Consider the following 20,060-nt stretch of genomic DNA (forward strand, 5'->3'; position numbering starts at 1 on the left):
TAGCTGTAAGGACATGAAGTATCCCAGAAGCCCCCGCCACAGGAACCAGGGGACACACAGGTAAGCAACTCCTAATACTGCCTGGAGCAGGGATCTAGAGCCACCCATAAGATTCAACAAGCATTGACATAGCCAATAGGTCTCGCTTTTGGGACCTTATAAGTATTTAGTTATGCAGCACAATATCCTTTGTGCAATATTATCAACTGTTGCATGGCTAAAAACTTATAAGGTCCCAAAGGCGAGACCTATTGGCTATGCTAATGTTTTTTTTGTTATGGGGGGCATAATCTTTGGCCTGAGGCCCCCACTCTAAAGTCCATCTTCTGGGTGCCACTGAGGTGGGTAATAACACTTGCAGCGCCACACAGCCGAAAACAGGGGCTATCTAAGAAAGAAAGTGCAACACTTCTTGAATAAGGCTGGCGCAGGCTCAAGTTGGCTATCATCGATTATTTACTTTTACTGCGGTCACGAAAGTGAAAGCGACGTAAACCGATAACGGAAACGAGGAGCACCTGTGGAGGGGACACAGAGAGTAGAGGGGGGAGGGCAGCGGAGAGGGAAAGAGTGAGGCAGGAGGAAGGAGAGACGTTATGGAGGGTGGCAGGCAGAGAGACTGGGAGCAGAGAAATGGAGGGTGAGGCACAGAAAAAAGAGGCCTTAAAGGTTTTCGAGAAACAAATGAATATCACGGGGAATTTAAGAAAAAAAAGGGAATAATAGCCGCATTTTCTAAGAAAACAGTTCTAAAATCATGTAATTGTTACTGAGAAATTGTGGAAACCGCAGCGCCAGCTGAGTCACTGACGCTGGGCCCAGCAGACTGAACGCGTTAGACAAAGCACAGGCCTACGAACCAAAGGCAAATATTGACCGAGAGTAGGAGCCCGGAACAGAGGCTGTGAGGAAACCGGAAGAGGATGGCTGGGAACACAGAAAACAGAGGGAGAGAGAGGAGCTGAACAGGAGAGGGGTGGAAACACAGACAGGGGTAACGGAAGTAGAACAAGGAGAGACAAGGCAGGGGGCAGAGATAGAGCGACGAGGAGTGAAAACCGAGAACAGTACCGGCGGTGCTGGCCAGAACGTCATCTCACTGAAGGCAGTGGGGATATGTGCAGCCACAGGAGCTTCGTGGGGAAGTGACATGAATTAATCAGCTGACCGGGACTCACGCGGGCTCACGCGAGTGGTGCGTGCGGAGATGGATGAAGGTACCACGCTTGGGGAAATAGAATAAAAAACGACACAAGAGTGCTGTACGCGAACGCGCGGCGGCGGCAAAAGTGAAAGTAATCGCGATCGGGCTGTAAGGGTGCCGCGAGCGATGCACTTAATGAGGCATGGCAGAAAGCCAGATGGCGGCTGCGCGCGTGCCCACGTGCGTAACCGCAAGCTTGAGGCCAGCAAAAGCGTGGTAGCACTTTGAAAAGCCCACTTACTAAATGTGTTGTAGTGCAGCGCATGTGCTGGCTCAGGCGAGACCTAAAAACGACAGAACCCCCCCCCCCAAACTGACCCCTGCCCCGGTATTGGAAAACTAAAACCCCCATCGGTTTCACTCCTAGACGGCCCTCACTATGAACGGGCACAAATACCACTAAATAACCTTCGGGACCCACGAGGTGCCGTTTATCAAAACCAACAGAGACAGCGTTTAACACAAAACAGAAAGGGAAAACACGGGCTCGAAACTTTCACTCATAGGCAGGGAAAAGGAGAACAGCACCGAGCCCATGAAACACACCTCTTAGAAGGAGCAAAACCGCCACGCCCCTGGCGTGCAGAAAAGCCAGCCGCGCCCAACACACCTCCCCTCGCTGGGTGTTCCCGCTAGAGCAGGGAACGAACCCGGAAGAGGGGAGGCCGCAGCAGGGAGTCACCACCTTCCAGGCAGTCCGGACCCCTCAACCCCACGGTCCCGCTAAAGCAGGGAGTCAAACATACCGCATTCAATGACAGGCAATAAGGGGACTGAACGGCTGCCAAGCAGACAGATTCACACTCACCCGATAGGAGGCACAGCCAGCACCCACCACGACGAAGTCAGCTCGGAAGCAAGTCCGCAGAAAAAGCAAACAGGATGTGGATAGGCGGGTCACATGATTATATGCCTCAGGGTGTGGGTGTGGCCTGGAGGGAAGGGATGGGTTTTTAGTTGCTTGGGAGTTTCTGGTGGGAGGAGCTATGCTCATTTAGTTAGGACTGGGACTGGGAGGGCTGACGAGGGGGTAATGGACTAGTGAGGTGCGCGAAGAGGATTGAGTTCGAGCACGGCTGTAGAGAAGTAAAAGTAGGCACAAAGGAACAGAGAGTAGAACGTATTTAGATCACTTTCATGGGGGCCTTCAAAAATGGGGGTTTCCTTTGGGCCATTGCTTCTTGCCCAGTTCTTAAAACTGCTCTGCTTCAGTGGAAGATATTAGCAAACCTATCACGGAATATTTCATTGGGAAGAAAAAACAGATGCGTTTTTAAGCATCAATGTGAAACATGTTACTTGCGTGCACTCTTATGGAGAGGTTCAAGAGGAGTGCACATTCTTGTAGCGTATGTTGGGGATGTACTGGAGTGCACTCTAGAGGGATGCCGGTTAGGGAAGACTTCAAATATTAAACCTCCACTAACAACATTATAAGTTATTGGCATTTGTATAGCGCACCAGGCACCACCAGTCATAGCGCTGTTGGTTGTCTGTGCTGGTGTCTGTCCAGTCCTATGTTCCCATCAGACAGGAGTCTCCATATTCTTTGACGTCATGTATAGTGCATTCTGGTCCATGCGCCGTTTGCTGTGTCTTGCTTGCAGCGGGTCATCTCTTGCTCGGATAGTTTGGAGGTGGAGATGCACATTGGTAGGGCCCCTACCTCTCCACTGTCCGCCTCTGCGCTGTGTCTCAGGTTTTCAAGGAGCTACCACAGTTCCCACACTTCTTCTTCCTGAGACTGGATCTGGGAGCTAAAGGCGGAATCATGTGGCAGCTCTTACTGTTTTAGACAAGGCTCTGGGTGAAGCGGTCTTTCAGCAGGGACTCCTGTAAGTAATAGATCCATATGGTGCTCCGGAACCATGTCTGCCAATCATTGTTACAGATAATACATTGGCAAATAATATATTGTATTGAATTGGGACCTGCTTAAATTGATCATAAAATTTACCGGGTACAGAAAACAATCTTGACCAGATGTCCCCCAACATCTGAGGAACCTTAATTTAAGATTTGATTAGTTATCATTACATTATAGATGCATGTAGTGAAAGAAGAGACAACTGCCTTGGTAACCTGATAGCCATTTAAATACTATCCAAGAGGATGTCCATGTGTCTTCCCTGAGCCCCTTTTCCAAAGCGTTTAGAAATGATTGGCTGAAACCAGTGTTATTGGAAGATGTTGTGCGGCGCAGGGAGGGCGCCCTCTGAATCCGTAAATCAGCAGAGAGGGGAAAGGTACCACACAAGGCCTGGATGCTGTGGAATGAGAAAAAAGCTGTCTTTCCAAGAACAGGCAATTTATAAGGGGCTAATTGAGGATTCTGTACTCGCAAGATTAAATCGTGATGAGCAAGTTTTCTTAGTTTGTGTCTGTGCTTTTAATGATGCCAAAAACTGCACATGAAATATGTAGTGGCACAGGTCCTGTTAGGGATAACTGATTAAAAATGATATATTGCTATTTTATGAACATTTTGATGGAATGGAATTCTATATTTTAAAGAAATAAACACATTGTTTGGTTAACAGTGAGATTAAATGTGCTAGAGAGTGTTCCATTCGCCGCCTTGACCTGTTTCAAGGAGTCCGGTGCTTTTGTGGGAGATGCTCTCAGCCGCCTCGCAGCAGCAGGAGCAGCGGCTTGAAATGTCACCGTGACCTTGAGTGGAAAACGGGCTCTTTGCGGCTTAGCTAATGTTTTTTGGTATAATTTATTGATGCATTTAAGAACATTCACTCCTGAGAAAAGCTGTGATGAGCTGCAGGAGCGAGGAGGCGTAAGCACTCTTAGAGAGATCAGCGGCCTGCCTCCACAGCAGTTGTATGAGAAAGGTTGCACAGTCACGATTTATGAGCAAAGTCAACTTTAAAACTGAGATTCAGGGGCTTAGCAGTGGGGAGGGAGAGCTACAAAGTCCAGCTGCTCCCTTCAAGAACTTGTATCAGGGGGTGTACGGCAGGACCGGATCCATTCCACGTTTTCAGTATACCCCCTTATGTAAATTCTTAGTATGTAAATAATTGTTATGTGATGTCCTGAAAATCTTGCTGTTTGCACCATATATGATCATATTTGGAAGTGGGCATTCTTGGGGTGGTAAGCTTACCATTTGTCCCTACGTCACCAAGGTCGCAGCTCAATAGTTCTGGGTTTTCCTTTTGTCAGAATAATTTGGTAGCCTCTTCCATTTGGTTTAAATGATGGAAACCCAGACCGAGACTTCCAGAATGAATGCGGTATTAAACATAAAAGCCTGGGAGTGCAGCATTACATTCTTACGCATGGTCTTATCAGGTCACCTAAGGGGTGGGGGGTTTAGAGTAATATTTAAATGTAGGCCAAGGTGTCTCCTATAAAGGGGTTGGAGGGGCCTCTTATGGCCTCTTACAAACCTCAAGCCAAAAATGACCATTTCTGCCTACTGTGATGACTTCTGTTCGCAGCTTTGCATACTTCTGTGTTCTCTCTCTTCTACTGTAAATCAGATGTGACGCGCAAGGTTTGCTTTTGTGAGATGATAATGACCCGTTTTGTCTCTCCCCTCCGGCTCCGTACCTTCCAGGGAGGTGTCACTCCGAGATGTTGTCCTTCACCAGACCTCCGGGCGGATTCATAACAAGAATGTGTCTACCCATCTGATAGGCAGCATCAGCCATGGTAAGTTAAGTAAATGGACTGGATCGGGACTGGCAGTTTGCCATGTTAAAAGATTGGGTAGCACTCCTCTCTTTTTTGGGGGGCAGTTTTATATAGTGTGAACTAGACCCGAGACATCGGGTATCAGAGACATGAGCACCAGTTTCGTTACAGATGAACACATTCATTTTTGTTAGACACGGGGAGATTAAGTGATTTGCCCAGAATCACAGACTGTTGAGCGTCGTTGCCAAGACTCGAACCCGGTTCCCCAGGTCCGAGGTCCACCGCTCTAGCGTAAGCTTACATTCTCTCCCTCATGTCCTCGCCGTGCTTTGAACCAGCTTTCATGGGGTGTTGAGCGCAGTCCAAGTAACCTGCATGATCTAATATTCTATTCCTTGCTTTACTATCACCTCTTCTCTTTCTTATCTCTGTCATTCCTCTGTACATCGCTTTCTTCTTTTTCAATTCGCTATCATGTTTTGAAGTGGCTTATGGGTGACATAATGGTCTATGTACCCAGTTAAGGGACAGCGGGGCCTCATGTTTTCTCTTTGGCCAACTGAGATGTAGATTTTTTTTCTGCCTGTATGGTGAGGTGATGGTAGTTGCTGCTTGCAGATGACACCACACCTGTGTAAGAATATGCAGCCCTGTAGGTGAGCTGGTGTGGTTCTATTATGATGTGGGGTGGGGACAATGAGCTCCTATTCATTTAAAACTTCGATCACAATGGTCTTAAAAGCCAGTAAGAGGAAACAATCCGTTATAGGTAGTGCTACATTTAACTTGACCACCTTTTTTGACCACCTTATTAAAATGTAAGGATGGAATAGTACATTAGAGCTTGCCTGTTATGTCAGTCAAATAAAAGATACTGCTGCCTACAAGTTTGAGCTCCAAAATAAGCACTGCAATAATAATAATATCCAATTTGAGATCTCTTCTCAGTCGACAGAATTCCTTATCCACCGCTTCTGTGGGTGGCTTCAAGAGAGTTCTGTCTTTTAAGAGCTTGCTAGTGATGCCATCATTATAAAAAAAACACACGAAATAAACAAGCATTAGCATAGCCAATAGGTCTCGCCTTTGGAACATTATATGTATTTAGTTATGCAGTACAATATCCTTGGTGCAACAACTTTAACTGTTGCATGGCTAAACACTTATAAGGTCCCAAAGGCGAGACCTATTGGCTATGCCAATGCTTGTTTCTTCTTGTATCTTTTTATCCGGACTCGGGCTCTTGCATGCGGGATGCAGACACTGAACTTAATAATCCCTTCACCTTTTGTTATTTAATGAACCCTCAACAGCGCTGTGTGTGCCATCGATAAGTGGTGAGAAAGGTTTCTTAAATTAGATCATGGGTGAAAACACAGAGACCAAAGGGGAAGGACCCATTTTGTTGAAACATATAGGGACAATAAAGCTGTCTCCGAGTCTAATTCAGCCCGTGGATGAGATACATCTGTGTGAGAAGTTGGCCTGGCATATGCTGTCTCCTAGTTATAGGGACACCTTGCACCAGTCCAATTCGACTCTTATTGATGATAGGTTTAAGACAACCTTTAAAGAAAGCTATCCTAGTGGTAGCGGTGGAGAGCAGCCTTCAGGCTAAGTCTTGAAGGAGTGTTAAGCTTATTGTTTTACCATAATAACCTCTTGAATAACCAAATGAAAGAGTAGCCCACACAGGTATATATATATAAAATATATGTATTTATTCTAGACAGAATCCCACAGTCTCTTTATGAGGCTAGTGGCAAAGTTACAATTCAAACAAGCATTTATAAACACAATAAATAGCACAGGAATCACAGGGCCCCGAGGGGGACCAAACCATATATCAAAAAAGTGGTATAAGAACCACAACAATTCCTAGGGCATTTAGGATCGCTGGCCCCTTAAGAATCCACCCCAGGTTATGAGGAAGGGGACCCACGGGAGGCACGTGCAGTGGAAATAGCTGCTATCGGGATCTCTATTATAGCCTATGGAGAATGTCGCGGTTGAAATTACACAGATTAAAGTCACTTCTAGCAGGAGTACAAAGTTAAAACTTTAGACTTAAGCTTTTGAGGAGCCCACTACCACGAGAGTACCGAGATACCACTGTTACCTGCCCCAGGGAAGCCGGGTGCATAGATCGTTTTCAATGTCGGGTCGCGGGCTGATTTTCTATAGGAAAATGTTCAAAAGTGCTGCTAGCCAAAAGCGTCGATGATGCCGTGCAGATCAAAGATGTGAAGATTGTAGAGAAGAACCTGAAAGCAGAGGGGACAGAGTCTGGGTCACGGCAAAGTGACCAGGAGGCTCAAAGCAAAGAGCCCTTTGATGTCCGGTGCTTCAGGTGCGAAGTGGTGTAGCTTGGATCCGCAGCCACGGGCTCCGGGAGGCTTCAAGGAAGGCCAGCTTCTGGAGGGCGACTGTCCCACGTCGGATGAGGGTCGCTGCGGTGTTAGTGTCCGGATTGGATCCACTAAGCCTTGGCAACCGCAACCCACGCAAGATGAACAAATCTGCTACAGTACAGACCCACGAGGTCTGGGAGAGGTCTCCTTTGGGGAGACTGTAGAGCGGGCCTGGAGCAACCAGGGGAACTCTTGATTGTAGAAATAGACCTCCGCTGGGGCCCACAAGTCGAGAGACAAGGGACCACGGGAGGCGGCAATTTGGAGTGCGTAAAAGGGCACCCACGGGCCACCGGAGGGGGCTAGGGCGCTGGTCTTTGGCACAATTGCTGTAGAGTGGTTGGCTCGTAAATGGGCCAAAGCACAACTTCCCCACTGGTCAGGGTCGTGTGCTACGCAAGAGGTGGCCGGTGTCCTGGGGTATTGGGGATCTCGGCCCCCACGCGGTCCATGGTGCCCAAACTCGTTGAGCACACTCACTGGCCTCTGGGATGCGCTGGAAACCCACCTCAAGAGTTCTGGAAGTCGTCGAAGTCCATAGGAGCAGCGAGGTTCCAACCGGGTCACTTGCAGTGTTTCAGGTGCCTGCCAAGCAGGGGGATAACTTCTTTATCCCAAGGGAGATTTCTTCCGTCAGCTGGGCAGCAGCAAGTCGAAGGTCAAGACTGTAAAGTTCAAGATTAATCTGAGGCTCTGAGGCCACGTTATTCACCTTTATCCCCAAGATTAGGGGAGTGTCCAGAGTAGTGTCCACCAATGAGTGGTGAGGCGGGAAAGGGTGGCTACACCCTCTCCCCTTTGTGTGTTTCCCGCCTGGGCGAGGGGCAGGATGCCCCTGAACCGGTTCAAAGTGGTGTATGCAGAATGAGGGCTCTGCAGCTGCCTACGTGCAACTCTGAAAGGACATTTGGTGCACCCACCCTGTTCCAATCCACATTATCCTGTCCGGGGAGATGCTAGCACCTCCCTGCCACAGGAGCCCTATTGTCCAGCTGGCGAGGCTGGGGTTTTCCCCAGCAACAGCTAGCCAGAGTCGTGTGGGTGGAGGGTAGTAGCCATTTTGTACTACATGTGCACTTTTAAATTGGTGTCTCAATTCTGCCGCTTTTCCCATATCGCCCCTCTAGCAGGGGGGAATCGTACCCTCATGCCCATGGCTGGACTGGGGGTATGATTCCTACATGTTTGACACCAAACACGATATGGTTCTGTGTAGCCATTCTCAAGTTATCGCGTTATCGCGATAGACTTATAATGCGGTTAAGAGTATATGGTATGGCTACACTACAAACAACCCAGCAATGATTTTACAAAGGTTGCAGGGAGGTCCTACTCATGTAGGGGTCCCCCCTCACACATACCTTAGCACCCTGCCTTGTAGGATTAGCAAGGCCTGCCATAGGGGTGACCCATGAGAGTACATGTGTTGTAATGGGGTGGGATATAGGCTACCTATATCCCTGTAAGGGGTGCTAGCACCACCTTACCCAGACTACAGTAGTGGTCTGGTGGTGTCAGTTTGTATGGCTGTCCCAGGGTAGCACAATAAGTGCTGCAGCCCTGGTAGGCCTACTGAGGGACCCATGCCCTGGGTACCTAGGGTACCATCTACAAGGGACTGTCAGGGCACCCTCAGCATCCAATTGGTTAGTACCTAGGGTACTCACATCGTTTAACAGAGGAAGCAGATAGGCTGGGGTCCTGGATAGCAGGGCCACAGCCTGGCTAAAGTCATAAAAACAGTCAAAACATCAGCAAAAAGTTGGGGGCAACTATGCAGTCGATGCCACTCTCCTACAATCTGTGAACGTGAAGTGAGGGGGAAGTGCATGGGCAGGAAACAAATGCTGTGTGTGTTAGCTGTGAAATGAAAACCCTGCCAAGTGAGAGGGTGAGAGCCAATGGTGGAGAGGGACACGTGGAGGGAATGAGGGGAAAACGTTAGTAGGCTGATGGCAGAGAAGAGGTGAGCGTAAACACAAAGGGAAAGGTAGCGAAATAGAAGACGAAAGGCCTAGCGGAGAAAGCAAGGAAGGAGTACAGAAAATGGTGAAGACAGACACGAAAATAACGAAAAGGCAGATATAGGCACTACAAAGATACTGGTAGAGGGGGCAGCGAGAGGCGGCAAAGTATTAAAAGATAATAAGCAAAACAACAGGAGGTAAGGGTACAATCACCTTTGAGTAAAGAAAATGGGAGAATAAGCAAGCCATCTAGCTGCGAGAGAGCACGAGAAACCGGTGGGTGGAAGATCCCCTTTAAAGAGTATGGAAAATAAGAAAGTAAATGAGACATCGGGATGCGTAAGAAAAACAGCAGGGGATAAAATCACCTTCGAGTAAGGCAAATGAAAGAATAAGCCAAACATCTGGTAGGGAGGAGAAACGGCAGTGTGAGTAAGAGAAGCAGAAGAGGGTGAGATTCACAGGCTCGGGAGGGGGCATTAATGGAAGAACCTGGGTAGACACTGGAGACACGCACTGGTGAGGATGAATAAACCGGTCAACAGGGAGCGATTTAATTTAAAGAAGGGTAGAAAGCGATACAGAACGGTGTACAGAGAGGGACGTCCAGAAGAAGGGAGGCAAAGGAAAGGTACGGAGTCATAAAAATAATGGGAAAGATGCAAGGAGCAGAGAGAAGAGAGGCAATCGAGCATAGAGGCAGACAGAAAGAGATAGACAGGAGAGAGACAGGAAAAAAATGCAGGAGGGTAGAATGATGCATAGTGAAGCGATGCAACAAAGTAGATTGGTATTGCGAATGGAGTAAAGTGAGAACCAATGAAGGGTGGGATGAAAAAATATAAGAGAGAAAAGAGGTGGACACAAGTTAGGAAACTAATAGGGAGGAAAAAATGTACGAATGAGCGGAGTGAGGTAAGCAGAACGGAAGAGAATAAAGTAAGGGCGGTGAAGGGGAGAGGGTTGGAGGAGCAAAGGAGAAAGGCAGCAAAAGGGTAGAAAGACGTAGGGGCCTCAAAGGAGAAAAGAGATGTGTGGGTAGACAACAGAGAGAGATGCGTCTACTGTAGAATCTGCTGGGTGGGCTTTAGCAGTGTATCGGTGACCGTACAGAAGGGTGAGTGGACAATAGAGAGGAGTATGTGGACAGCATAGAGAGATAGGTAGACAGAAGAGAGGTTTGGGGAAGTAAAATGGTATGGGTAGCTGCCATAGAAGAATAGGTGTACAGCATAGATAGATGGGTAGACTTGAAGAGAAGTTTGTGTCAGTAGAGTGGTATGGGTGGATGCCAGAGAGGAACTGGTGGATGTTTCAGAAGATATGGGTGGAAGGTTGAGTGGTCTGAGGACAGAAGAGAGGAATAGATGGACAGTAGTGAGAGGTGGGTGGACTATAGGTTAGGATAGGTGGACAGTAGAAATGCATGAGCTGACTGTACAGTGGGTAAATGGAAAAAACAGAGAAGAATAGGTGGACAGCATATAGAGATGGGTAGATAGAAGTGAAATCTGGGGAAAACAAAGAGGGATGAGTGGACAGTGGGGAGAGGTAGATGGACTTTAGCAATGGGTGGGCTAGCTGTACAGAGGAGCTAGTGGAAAAATTAGTAATGAGGAGTGAGGAAGCCCACAGAAAGGAGGGGTGGGGAGGAATGACACAAGAAACATAAAGAGCATCCGGGCGAACATAACAACAGCATGGGAAAGAGAAACAGCAAGGAGGGGGAGTGAGAATCAGCTATAGGAAATCGAAGACAAAAACAGACAGATTTCTGGGGGAGGGAAGAGATTGAAACACTAATAGGAGTGATAAATAATAACAGCAGGGAGAGTCATTAGGGCAGAGAGATATAAACAGAAGGGAGAGAGAAAGAGAAAAGTGTGGTTACAGCAGAGGAAGAGTGAAAGATATATTGAACATTAAAGGGTAACACCAGAGGAGAGACAGAGCAGGTGACTGGCGCAAAAGGAAGAGCAACAGCAGGACAGGGCAAATCAACAGAGAGGATGGGTCGAGAAGCAGCAAAGGGAGGGTGTGAGAAACAGCAGAGCTAGGCAGCGCGGAGGGATGGTACAGCAGGGAAACTACAGTAACAGGAACAGCAGTGGAGACGAGGTCTCGGAATTTATTTACATAGGATAGGGAAACAGCAGACTGTGGGGCAGTGAAAGAAGAGATAAGGTGAGCGAAGATGTGGCGTAACGACAGAACAGCTGGTTTTGGAACTGGGCATACAGATTTGAGTCTCGGCGTCGGCTCATCAGCCTGTGATTCTGGTCAAATCACTTAATCTCCCCCTTCCTACCAAAAATGAATGTGTCCTTGCGTAATTAAACCGGTGCTTAGGTAAAGCGCTCCAATACCTTCAAGTTGAGGTCGCGCCACATAAAAGCTGCAACAGAAAAAAAGGGGGTGGAGTAGAGGGAAAGGCAGAGGAACAGAAGTGGGGGCGCAAAAGGATAGACAACAGGGAAAGACAAACAGAAGGGGGGCAGAAACAGCAAGCGGGAGAGCAACGGAAAAGAGAGAGAAAAGCGAATGCATTGCCGCACGGCAGTAAAAGTAACGCCGTGCGGCCGTAAAAGCGAAAGTCATCGCGATCGCTCTGAAAGCGAAAGTGATCGCGATGACGCGCTAAAGCACGAGTTTTCAAAGTGCTGCTGAAGGCTAGCGGTTTGCGCGTGCACTCTCGCGTGAACGCAAGCGCTAGGCCAGTCAGCAGCACTTTGAAAACTCACCTCCAAAATGTCTCTCCGAGCCAGCGCATGCGCTGGGCTCAGCGAGACCTAAAAACGTTTGCACATTGTCTTTTCCTTTTAGTTACGGATTTAAAAAAGCGCGTGCGAGCTTGGGGCGCACAAGGGCATTCGTGGGAAAGGCTTTGTCTTTTTTTTTTTTACTTTAGCAGACCTGTACAACAACGCAGATGCTGTGTAGCGTGGTTAAAAACACATTGGTAAACCCAACAGGTCACAAAGGCAAGACATTGGTTTTGCCAATGCTTGTTAGGTTTTGCCTCAATGTTGCTGCATAGTAACAAATTGAACAGGCTTTTTTAGATAAAGAAATCTGGCTAAGTAAAGGATCACAAACATCTCTTTTTCCTTTCTTCACACTCTTGACGAGCACCTTCCCTGAGCACCTTCTGATACTATTACAATTCTTTGGTAGCTTTGAGCGCCGATAGGTTTGTTTTAAATGTCTATATTTGATATGCATAAATCACCATGCTTTCTAAAATCTCAACTAAAAAAATTAAACTAAAAATTGTTGAAGTGTTCATGTCTGTATTAATCTCCTTTTTTTACTTCCGATTTATTCGGATTTTGATCCATTAATTTTCTGTCACGTGTGCTAATTCATGCAGTGCTAAGAGAAAGTGATACTATCACTTTCTGTTGTTTTTGTTGTGGTTGCTTCTCCCGATCTGACCACTGTTTGTATCGTAGTGACAAATTGAAGCAAAATCTACTGTTAATTCAGAAAGTTACATTGTACAACATGTTACTTACTAAACGAGCTGTTTCTGCACCCTGTAGGCACTTCTTTGTGTGTGCCTATATGTGTGTGTTTGTATGCGTGCATGCATATCTATGTGTACATGAGTGCACGTCTGTATTTGTATGTTTGCTCCCATGAATGTCTGTGTGCAGGCAAGGAGGGTGTGTTTTGCTTTAGGCCTGCCCATAAAATACTGGATCTGGCACAATGGGGGTAATTCCTGTCAGTCTGCTGCCCTGGCACTGTGGTGGTATTTCCAGGCAGCATTCAGGCACTGGCACAATAGTGGTAACTCCTAGTAAAATGCTGGAACAATGGTGGTAATTTTGGTCAAATATAGGCCCTCACACATCAGTGGTAATCCCTGCATCATGCTAGTTTGGCCCAACGGTGCTAATTTCTGGTAAAATGCTGGCCCTGGTGCAATGGTGGTACCCTCTGACAGCCTGCCTTGATACAATGGTGGTAAACCTGGACAACATGCTGTTCATGGTACAATAAAGGTAATCAATAGCGAGATGATGCTCCTGCCACAACGGTGGTGATCCCAGACAAAATTCTGGCACAGTAATGGTAATTCCGGTAAAAATTCTGGCCCTGGCACAATGGTGGTAATTCCTGATAATCTCCTGGCACAGGCTAAATTGTAGTACTCTGTGGGAACATACTTGCACAATGATGGTAATTCCTGGTAAAATGCAGGCCTTGACACAATGGTGGTAATCCCTGGAACATGCTGCCCAATGATAATGGTGGTAACCCCTTGAAACGTGCTGTCCCTGGCATAAGGGTGATAATGTGATAAAATGTTGCTCTGGCACGATGATGATACTCCTTGGCAACATACTGGCCTTATCATATAGGTGGTAATTTGCGGTAAAGTGCTGGCCCTAGCACAATAGTTGCAGTCACTGATAACATGCTGATCCTGCACAAATGGTCGTAATTTGTATGAAACATGCTAGCCATGCCATAAAGATGATAATCCATGGCATATTATGGACATCCATGGTCAAATGCTGTCATCTGCACGCATATAAATAATGTTGAATACATTTAAATTCAGGCAGACTAAGATAAGAAACAGTGCAAGTGTACTTATGCAACAGACATGTTACGGTATATGCTTAGCTAACCTTTCCAAAACTCAAGACAGATGTATTTGCCATGTGCCCGGGTTGTGTGGAGAGGGTTGGATTAAACTAAACATTCTGCATATCTTAATTCATGTGACATCTGTGACAGTATGTGCTTATGTCTACATTATTTCTACTATTTCCACATATGACGGCTAGGCCAAAGTGGTGTCTATTTTCCACAGAAGCTGGGAATTGTAAAGTATTTGTGATTTACTCTGAACAGAACTGCCAAAGTATGGCAAAATATTGTTTTGTTTCCAAAGAAATGAGTGTGCAAAAAAAATCGTTTTTCGTTTCTAATAACGGAATCAGCAAAAGATTTGCTAAGCTAAAATCAACATCCTCCCAGCTATTGAAAACATGAAGAAAGGAGAGAGAAAAGCGAAAGCATTGGCCGCGCGGCAGTAAAAGTAACGCCGCGCGGCCGTAATAGCGAAAGTGATCGCGATCGCTCTGAAAGCGAAAGTGATCACAATCACGCGCTAAAGCACGAGTTTTCAAAGTGCTGCTGAAGGCTAGCGGTTCGCGCGTGCACGCTCGCGTGAACCCAAGCGCTAGGCCAGCCAGCAGCACTTTGAAAACTCACCTCCAAAATGTCTCTCCAAGCCAGCGCATGCGCTGAGCTCAGCGAGACATAAAAAATGTGCTTTGCTTTTCAATGAGTATATGGAATCTCAGCACCAGCCTGTTATGTTTGCATTCATTGATGCGCAGGAGGCGGGTAATTTTACTTACTGATATCATAAAAAGGGGGATGTGGATTAAGCTTAGTTATGGGCCGGGGGTGTGGTACCAGTTTCCCTTCCCTCCTCATGATTATGTGCTGAAAAACTATTGTAAGTAGAGAGTAATGATCTCATTTTGGTCCTCCACTATCATGCTGCACTGGAGCATGGTCTGACTAATCTACTATTACTGCTGAGAGATGGCCTTGAACTGACGATTTACACTTAGGACCTACCAAAGTGCAGCATTGTCTGAGGTCCTACTTTGGTGCTGTTTTGTTACATTAGGCACTGTAGCACCTTCCTCTCAAAAGAGGCAAGGGTTCATGGACGTAGGCAAAGTGTAACCAGTGGTAGCAGCTGCTACCCTTGGCTTGACTGTTGGAACCCCTAGCACTGCTCTTACAACACATACTACATTTACGCTACCATCGCTAGAAGCATCACACGTTTGGGCCCGTCAGGTGTCTTAACTATAAATAGAAAGTATCATGGCTATGGGGCATGAAACCTGAGCATAAAAGAATGTTGGATCGTGCCCCTAAAAAAAGATTTTACTCTGTCGCCAGAGCATTTCACACATTTCTGGAAGTCAGGTGAAATCTTTATTTATATGGTGTAAAACAAGAACCTCTGGCAGCTACCATCCAGTAATCATGGCTGTATTACCATTTAAACTCTTACTGAAAATAATAATGAAAACCATCCTTGAAGTTGTCTAGCCAGCATGGGCTACAGTTCTTTCTTTTTAAAAAGGTTAAACGTGTTTTGGGCAAAGATGAGGACGTAGATGATCTTCGGTTTGTTATTAAGAATAACTGAATGGTCTCTAGGTGTTCTGATAAAAGATGTGTTGTGGACCCGCTTGCTCAAAGTACCGATTAATCGCTGTGAATCTATACTTTGGAGCCATCACTTTACTCTAGTATTGCTGCCCTCTCTCTGACATATTGAATCTCTGGGTTCAGACCAGAGTTATGCTCTGTTTTCAGTTCTTTGCAAATGTCTGCCTTTCTGCTTCCCTGTGGCCATCTGCCCAAGAGATATAACCTTCCCATTTACTTTCCTGTCTCATGTGTTGGTCTCAGGCCAAGAACTGAGACCCACAAAGTTAGCAATAAGCTTACATGGAGTGTGCCACCACAATTCATCTATTGTTATCAGATTGTATTGTTTCTTCTTGACTCAATTAAAATTAATTCAATCAATCAATCAAACATTTGTAGAGCGCACTACATACCCGTGAGGGTCTCAAGGCGCTGGGAGGTGTGGGGGGCGCTACTGATCGAATAGCCAGGTCTTGAGTAGCCTCCTGAAGGTCAGCAAGTCTTGGGTCTGTCGTAGGCTCAGTGGGAGGGTGTTCCAAGTCTTGGTGGCGAGTTGGGAGAAGGATCTCCCGCGGTGGTTGTTCTTCGGATGCGTGGGACGGTGGCGAGTGCGAGGTCGGCATAGAGCGGAGCTGGCGGTTGAGGATGTAGAAGGAAAGTCGTCTGTTGAGGTAGGCTGGGCCGGTCTTGTGGAGTCAAAGACCAAGTGAAACCCTGGGGTCTATCAAAAGTTTAGAAAGTGTAAAAAACTGCTACATCAATATTGGATCAAATGATACCAAGTATGAAAGTGAAACAACACCTAAAGAAGTAAATGGGCATATTCCTTTAAAGAACGAAATCCCTCACTCACCAAAGGTGACATGCTTCATCATTGGGATTCTCCATCCCAGAGGAAACTCCTAGTTCCTCTGGGGGCTACAACTCCCTCACTGTGAGGGAGGAGCTCAAGGATGTTTTGATGGTGAGAATACTAGGATGTACTAAATCCACAATGAAGAGCTGATGGTATGAGTGAGAGTGCTTGGCTAGAATGAAAATAATAGTGCACCAGCAGTCAACAGATGTTTAGACCGTGGTGATGGTGAAGTTCGTCAACATGTTTCAGCCATAGAGCCTCTAATAGGGCACGGCTTTCATCAGGACTAGAATAAGCTACTGCGTGCAAAAGAACCCAAGTAAAGGATACTCTAGGTCCACGTTCTTATAATACGTGCATCATTGGTGAAGACAACCCGTGAATACTGGGTAAGTCAGCCCACCTCTCACTGGCAACCGCTCAGGAAAAGGGCACCGCTCTGTCCGTCGGTACACCGGCGCCTCAGTGAGCCTGAAGCCGTGCCCTATTAGAGGCTCTATGGCTGAAACATGTTGACGAACTTCACCATCACCACGGTCTAAACATCTGTTGACTGCTGGTGCACTATTATTTTCATTCTAGCCAAGCATATACTACGAATAAAGCTGTGCCTCACGCTCTTGAGCTAGTTTTAATTTCACTTACACTTAAAACTAAAAATATCAAAAATATAAATTTTTCTTTTGCGCTGCGCTCTCACTCATACCATCAGCTCTTCATTGTGGATTTAGTACATCCTAGTATTCTCACCATCAAAACATCCTTGAGCTCCTCCCTCACAGTGAGGGAGTTGTAGCCCCCAGAGGTACTAGGAGTTTCCTCTGGGATGGAGAATCCCAATGATGAAGCATGTCACCTTTGGTGAGTGAGGGATTTCGTCCTTTAAAGGGATATGCCCATTTACTTCTTTAGGTGTTGTTTCACTTTCATACTTGGTATCATTTGATCCAATATTGATGTAGCAGTTTTTTACAATTTCTAAACTTTTGATAGACCCCAGGGTTTCACTTGGTCTTTGATTCTGTTTTTGGAGGAACAAACCCTGTGTGGTCTTTATAAAATTTTCCCTCAGACCCTCTGGTTGTCAAACCGCAATTTGTATTCGGTCTTGTGGAGTGCCTTGTGGGCGTGGATAAGGAGCTTGAAGGATATCCTCTTGACGGGCAGCTAGTGCACTCTTCTCAGGTGGGGGGTGAAGTGGCCGTGGCGTGGTACGTCGAGGCTCAGTTGTGCCGAGGTGTTTTGGATGCATTGCAGTCGTTTGAGCTTGGTCGGGGTTCCGCGTAGAGGGCGTTTCTGTAGTCTAGTCTGCTGCTGACGAGGGCCTGGGTGACTGTTCTTCTTGTATCTGTCGGTATCCACCTGTAGATCTTGCGAAGCATGCGGAGGGTGTTGAAGCAGGAGGAGGAGACGGCGTTGACTTGCTTGGTCATGGAGAGCGTTGAGTCGAGGATGATTCCTAGGTTGCGTGCGTGGTCGTTTGGTGTCGGGGCTGCCCCCAGTGCCGTCGGCCACCAGGAGTCGTCCCAGGCTGAAGGGTTGGAGCCGAGGATGAGGACCTCCGTTTTGTCCGTGTTCAGCTTCAGTCGGCTGATCTTCATCCAGTCGGCGACGGCCTTGATTCCTTCGTGGAGGTTGGCTTTGGCGGTGATGGGGTCCTTGGTGAGGGAGAGGATCAGTTGAGTGTCGTCGGCGTAGGAGATTATGTTCAGGTCGTGTTGTCGGGCGACGTGTGCGAGCGGGGCCATGTAAATGTTGAACAGTGTCGGGCTGAGGGAAGATCCATGGGGTACGCCGCAGATGATCTCGGAGGCTTCGGATCGGAATGGGGGAGGCGGACCCTCTGGGTTCTGCCGGAGAGGAAGGAGGTGGTCCATTCCAGAGCTTTGTCTCGGATCCCTACGGCATGGAGGCGTGTGCGGTGGCAGACGGTGTCGAAGGCGGCGGAGAGATCCAGGAGGATGAGGGCTGCGGTCTCACCGTCTGCCAGCAGGGTCCTGATGTCGTCGGTGGCGGCGATGAGGGCGGTCTTGGTGCTGTGGTTGCTGCGGAACCCTGACTGGGAAGGGTCCAGGATTCTGTTTTCTTTGAGGTATCGGGTTAGCTGTCTGTTGGCGATCTTCTCGATGACCTAGGCTGGGAACGGGAGCAGAGAGATGGGCCGGAAGTTCTTGCGGTCTCTAGGGTCTGCCTTGGGTTTTTTGAGTAGGGCGTTGATCTCGCGTGTTTCCAGCTCTCTGGGAAGGTCATGGTCTCAAGGGAGAGATTGATGACGTTGCGCAGGTGGGGTGCGATGGAGCTGCTGGCTTTGTTGAAGATGTGGTGTGGGAATTGGTCTGACGGGGAGCCGGAGTGGATTGTGCTCATGGTCTTGATGGTGTCATCGATGCTCACGCTGGCCCAGGCTAGCAGGGGGTCGTGGTCAATGGTGTGCGGAGAGTCTGTTGTGTTGCTGTCTGTTGGGGCTGCCTGGGTGTTGAAGCTGTCGTGGATGTCTGCTATCTAGTGGTGGAAAAAAGTGGTGAGGGAGTCACACAGGGCTTGCGACGGCGGGATGTCGTTGGTGTTGGAGCTGGGATTGGAGAGTTCCTTCACGATGTTGAAGAGCTCCTTGCTATTGTGTGCGTTGTTGTCGAGGCAGTCTTTGAAGGAGGTCCTCTTGGCAGTCCTGATGAGGCGATGGTGGTTGCGGGTGGCGTCCTTGTGGGCTGCGTGGCTTTCCGGAGTCTGTTCGCTGTGCCATTTCTTCTCTAGTTTCCGGCAGACTCTCTTGGAGGCTAGGAGTTCTGGGGTGAACCAGCTGGCCCTCTTGCTGGTGTCTCTGTGGGGGGGTGGGGGGGGGGTTTCTTCAGTGGGGCGAGGGTGTTGGCGCAGTCGTCGATCCAGCGTCTGAGGCTGTGGGCAGCGTCGTCAGTGTTGGAGGGTTCGGTGGGTGGGCTGAGAGCGAGGTTTGCGTGTAGTTGGTCTTCGGTGATTTTTCTCCAGCAGCGGCGAGGGATCTGTTGGGTGCGGTGGGTTTCTGGAAGGTGAAGTGGATGCAGCGGTGGTTGGTCCAGAGGAGTTCGGTGGTGTGGCTGAAGGAGACGTGGGGGCTTGCGGAGAAGACTGGGTCGAGCGTGTGGCCAGCGGAGTGGGTAGGCGTTGTGACGAGTTGCCTCTGAGTGTGGAGTTGGGGTCTGTGTGGATCTGGAAATGCATGTGTTCGGCGGTGCTGAGAGTGTCGGTGCTGGTCGAGACCCTGATACTGTTCTTGTGGACAATGGCGATTACTCCTTCGACTCCGGAGTTGTTCATCCACGTCTCCGTCAGGAAGGCGCCGTCCGGGGGTGATGTGTCGAGCAGGTCCCAGAGCTCGACGGCGTGTTTGCGTGCGGAGCGGGTGTTCAGTAGGATGCATCGGAGGCGGTTGAGGTCTTTCTTGGCGGGTTGTTCGGCGGCTCTGAGGCTGGTGTAGCTGCAGTTCCGGAAGGTGAAGGGACGGTGTGTGCATTTCGGGACGGCCTTGAAGCAGGTGTGGGTCCGTCCGGAGTTGAGAGCGTGGAGTGTGCTGGCATCGTAGCGGCGGTGGTCATCGTGTCAGGTGCGGGGACCAGGGGTTCTGGCGCTGGGCGCGGTCCGGGCGCAGACGTGCTTGCCTTAGGCACGCCTTCGGCGCACCAGTGGCGCGCCCGCTACGAGCGGCCACGCAGCGGCCGCCATATATGGGGATGTGGGAGGGAGGAGCAGATGGGAGGTGGGGGCAGCGAATGGGCAGTGAGGGGGGCGGAGAC

At 48.3% G+C, this 20,060-nt stretch overlaps 1 protein-coding gene across 2 annotated transcripts in view; it reads left to right on the plus strand.

Moving 5' to 3' along the window:
* ITFG2 (integrin alpha FG-GAP repeat containing 2) overlaps nt 1–20,060 on the plus strand; it is a 595,129-nt gene that overhangs the window by 204,253 nt on the left and 370,816 nt on the right. For both annotated transcript variants that reach the window (XM_085652304.1, XM_085652305.1), the window contains one exon: nt 4,779–4,873. In XM_085652304.1, coding sequence (XP_085508430.1) covers nt 4,779–4,873 — 95 coding nt within the window. The remainder of the gene's footprint in view (nt 1–4,778; nt 4,874–20,060) is intronic.

The sequence above is a fragment of the Triturus cristatus genome, chromosome 4_1 (genome assembly GCF_964204655.1).
Source record: "Triturus cristatus chromosome 4_1, aTriCri1.1, whole genome shotgun sequence".
Classification (NCBI taxonomy): Eukaryota; Metazoa; Chordata; class Amphibia; order Caudata; family Salamandridae; genus Triturus; species Triturus cristatus.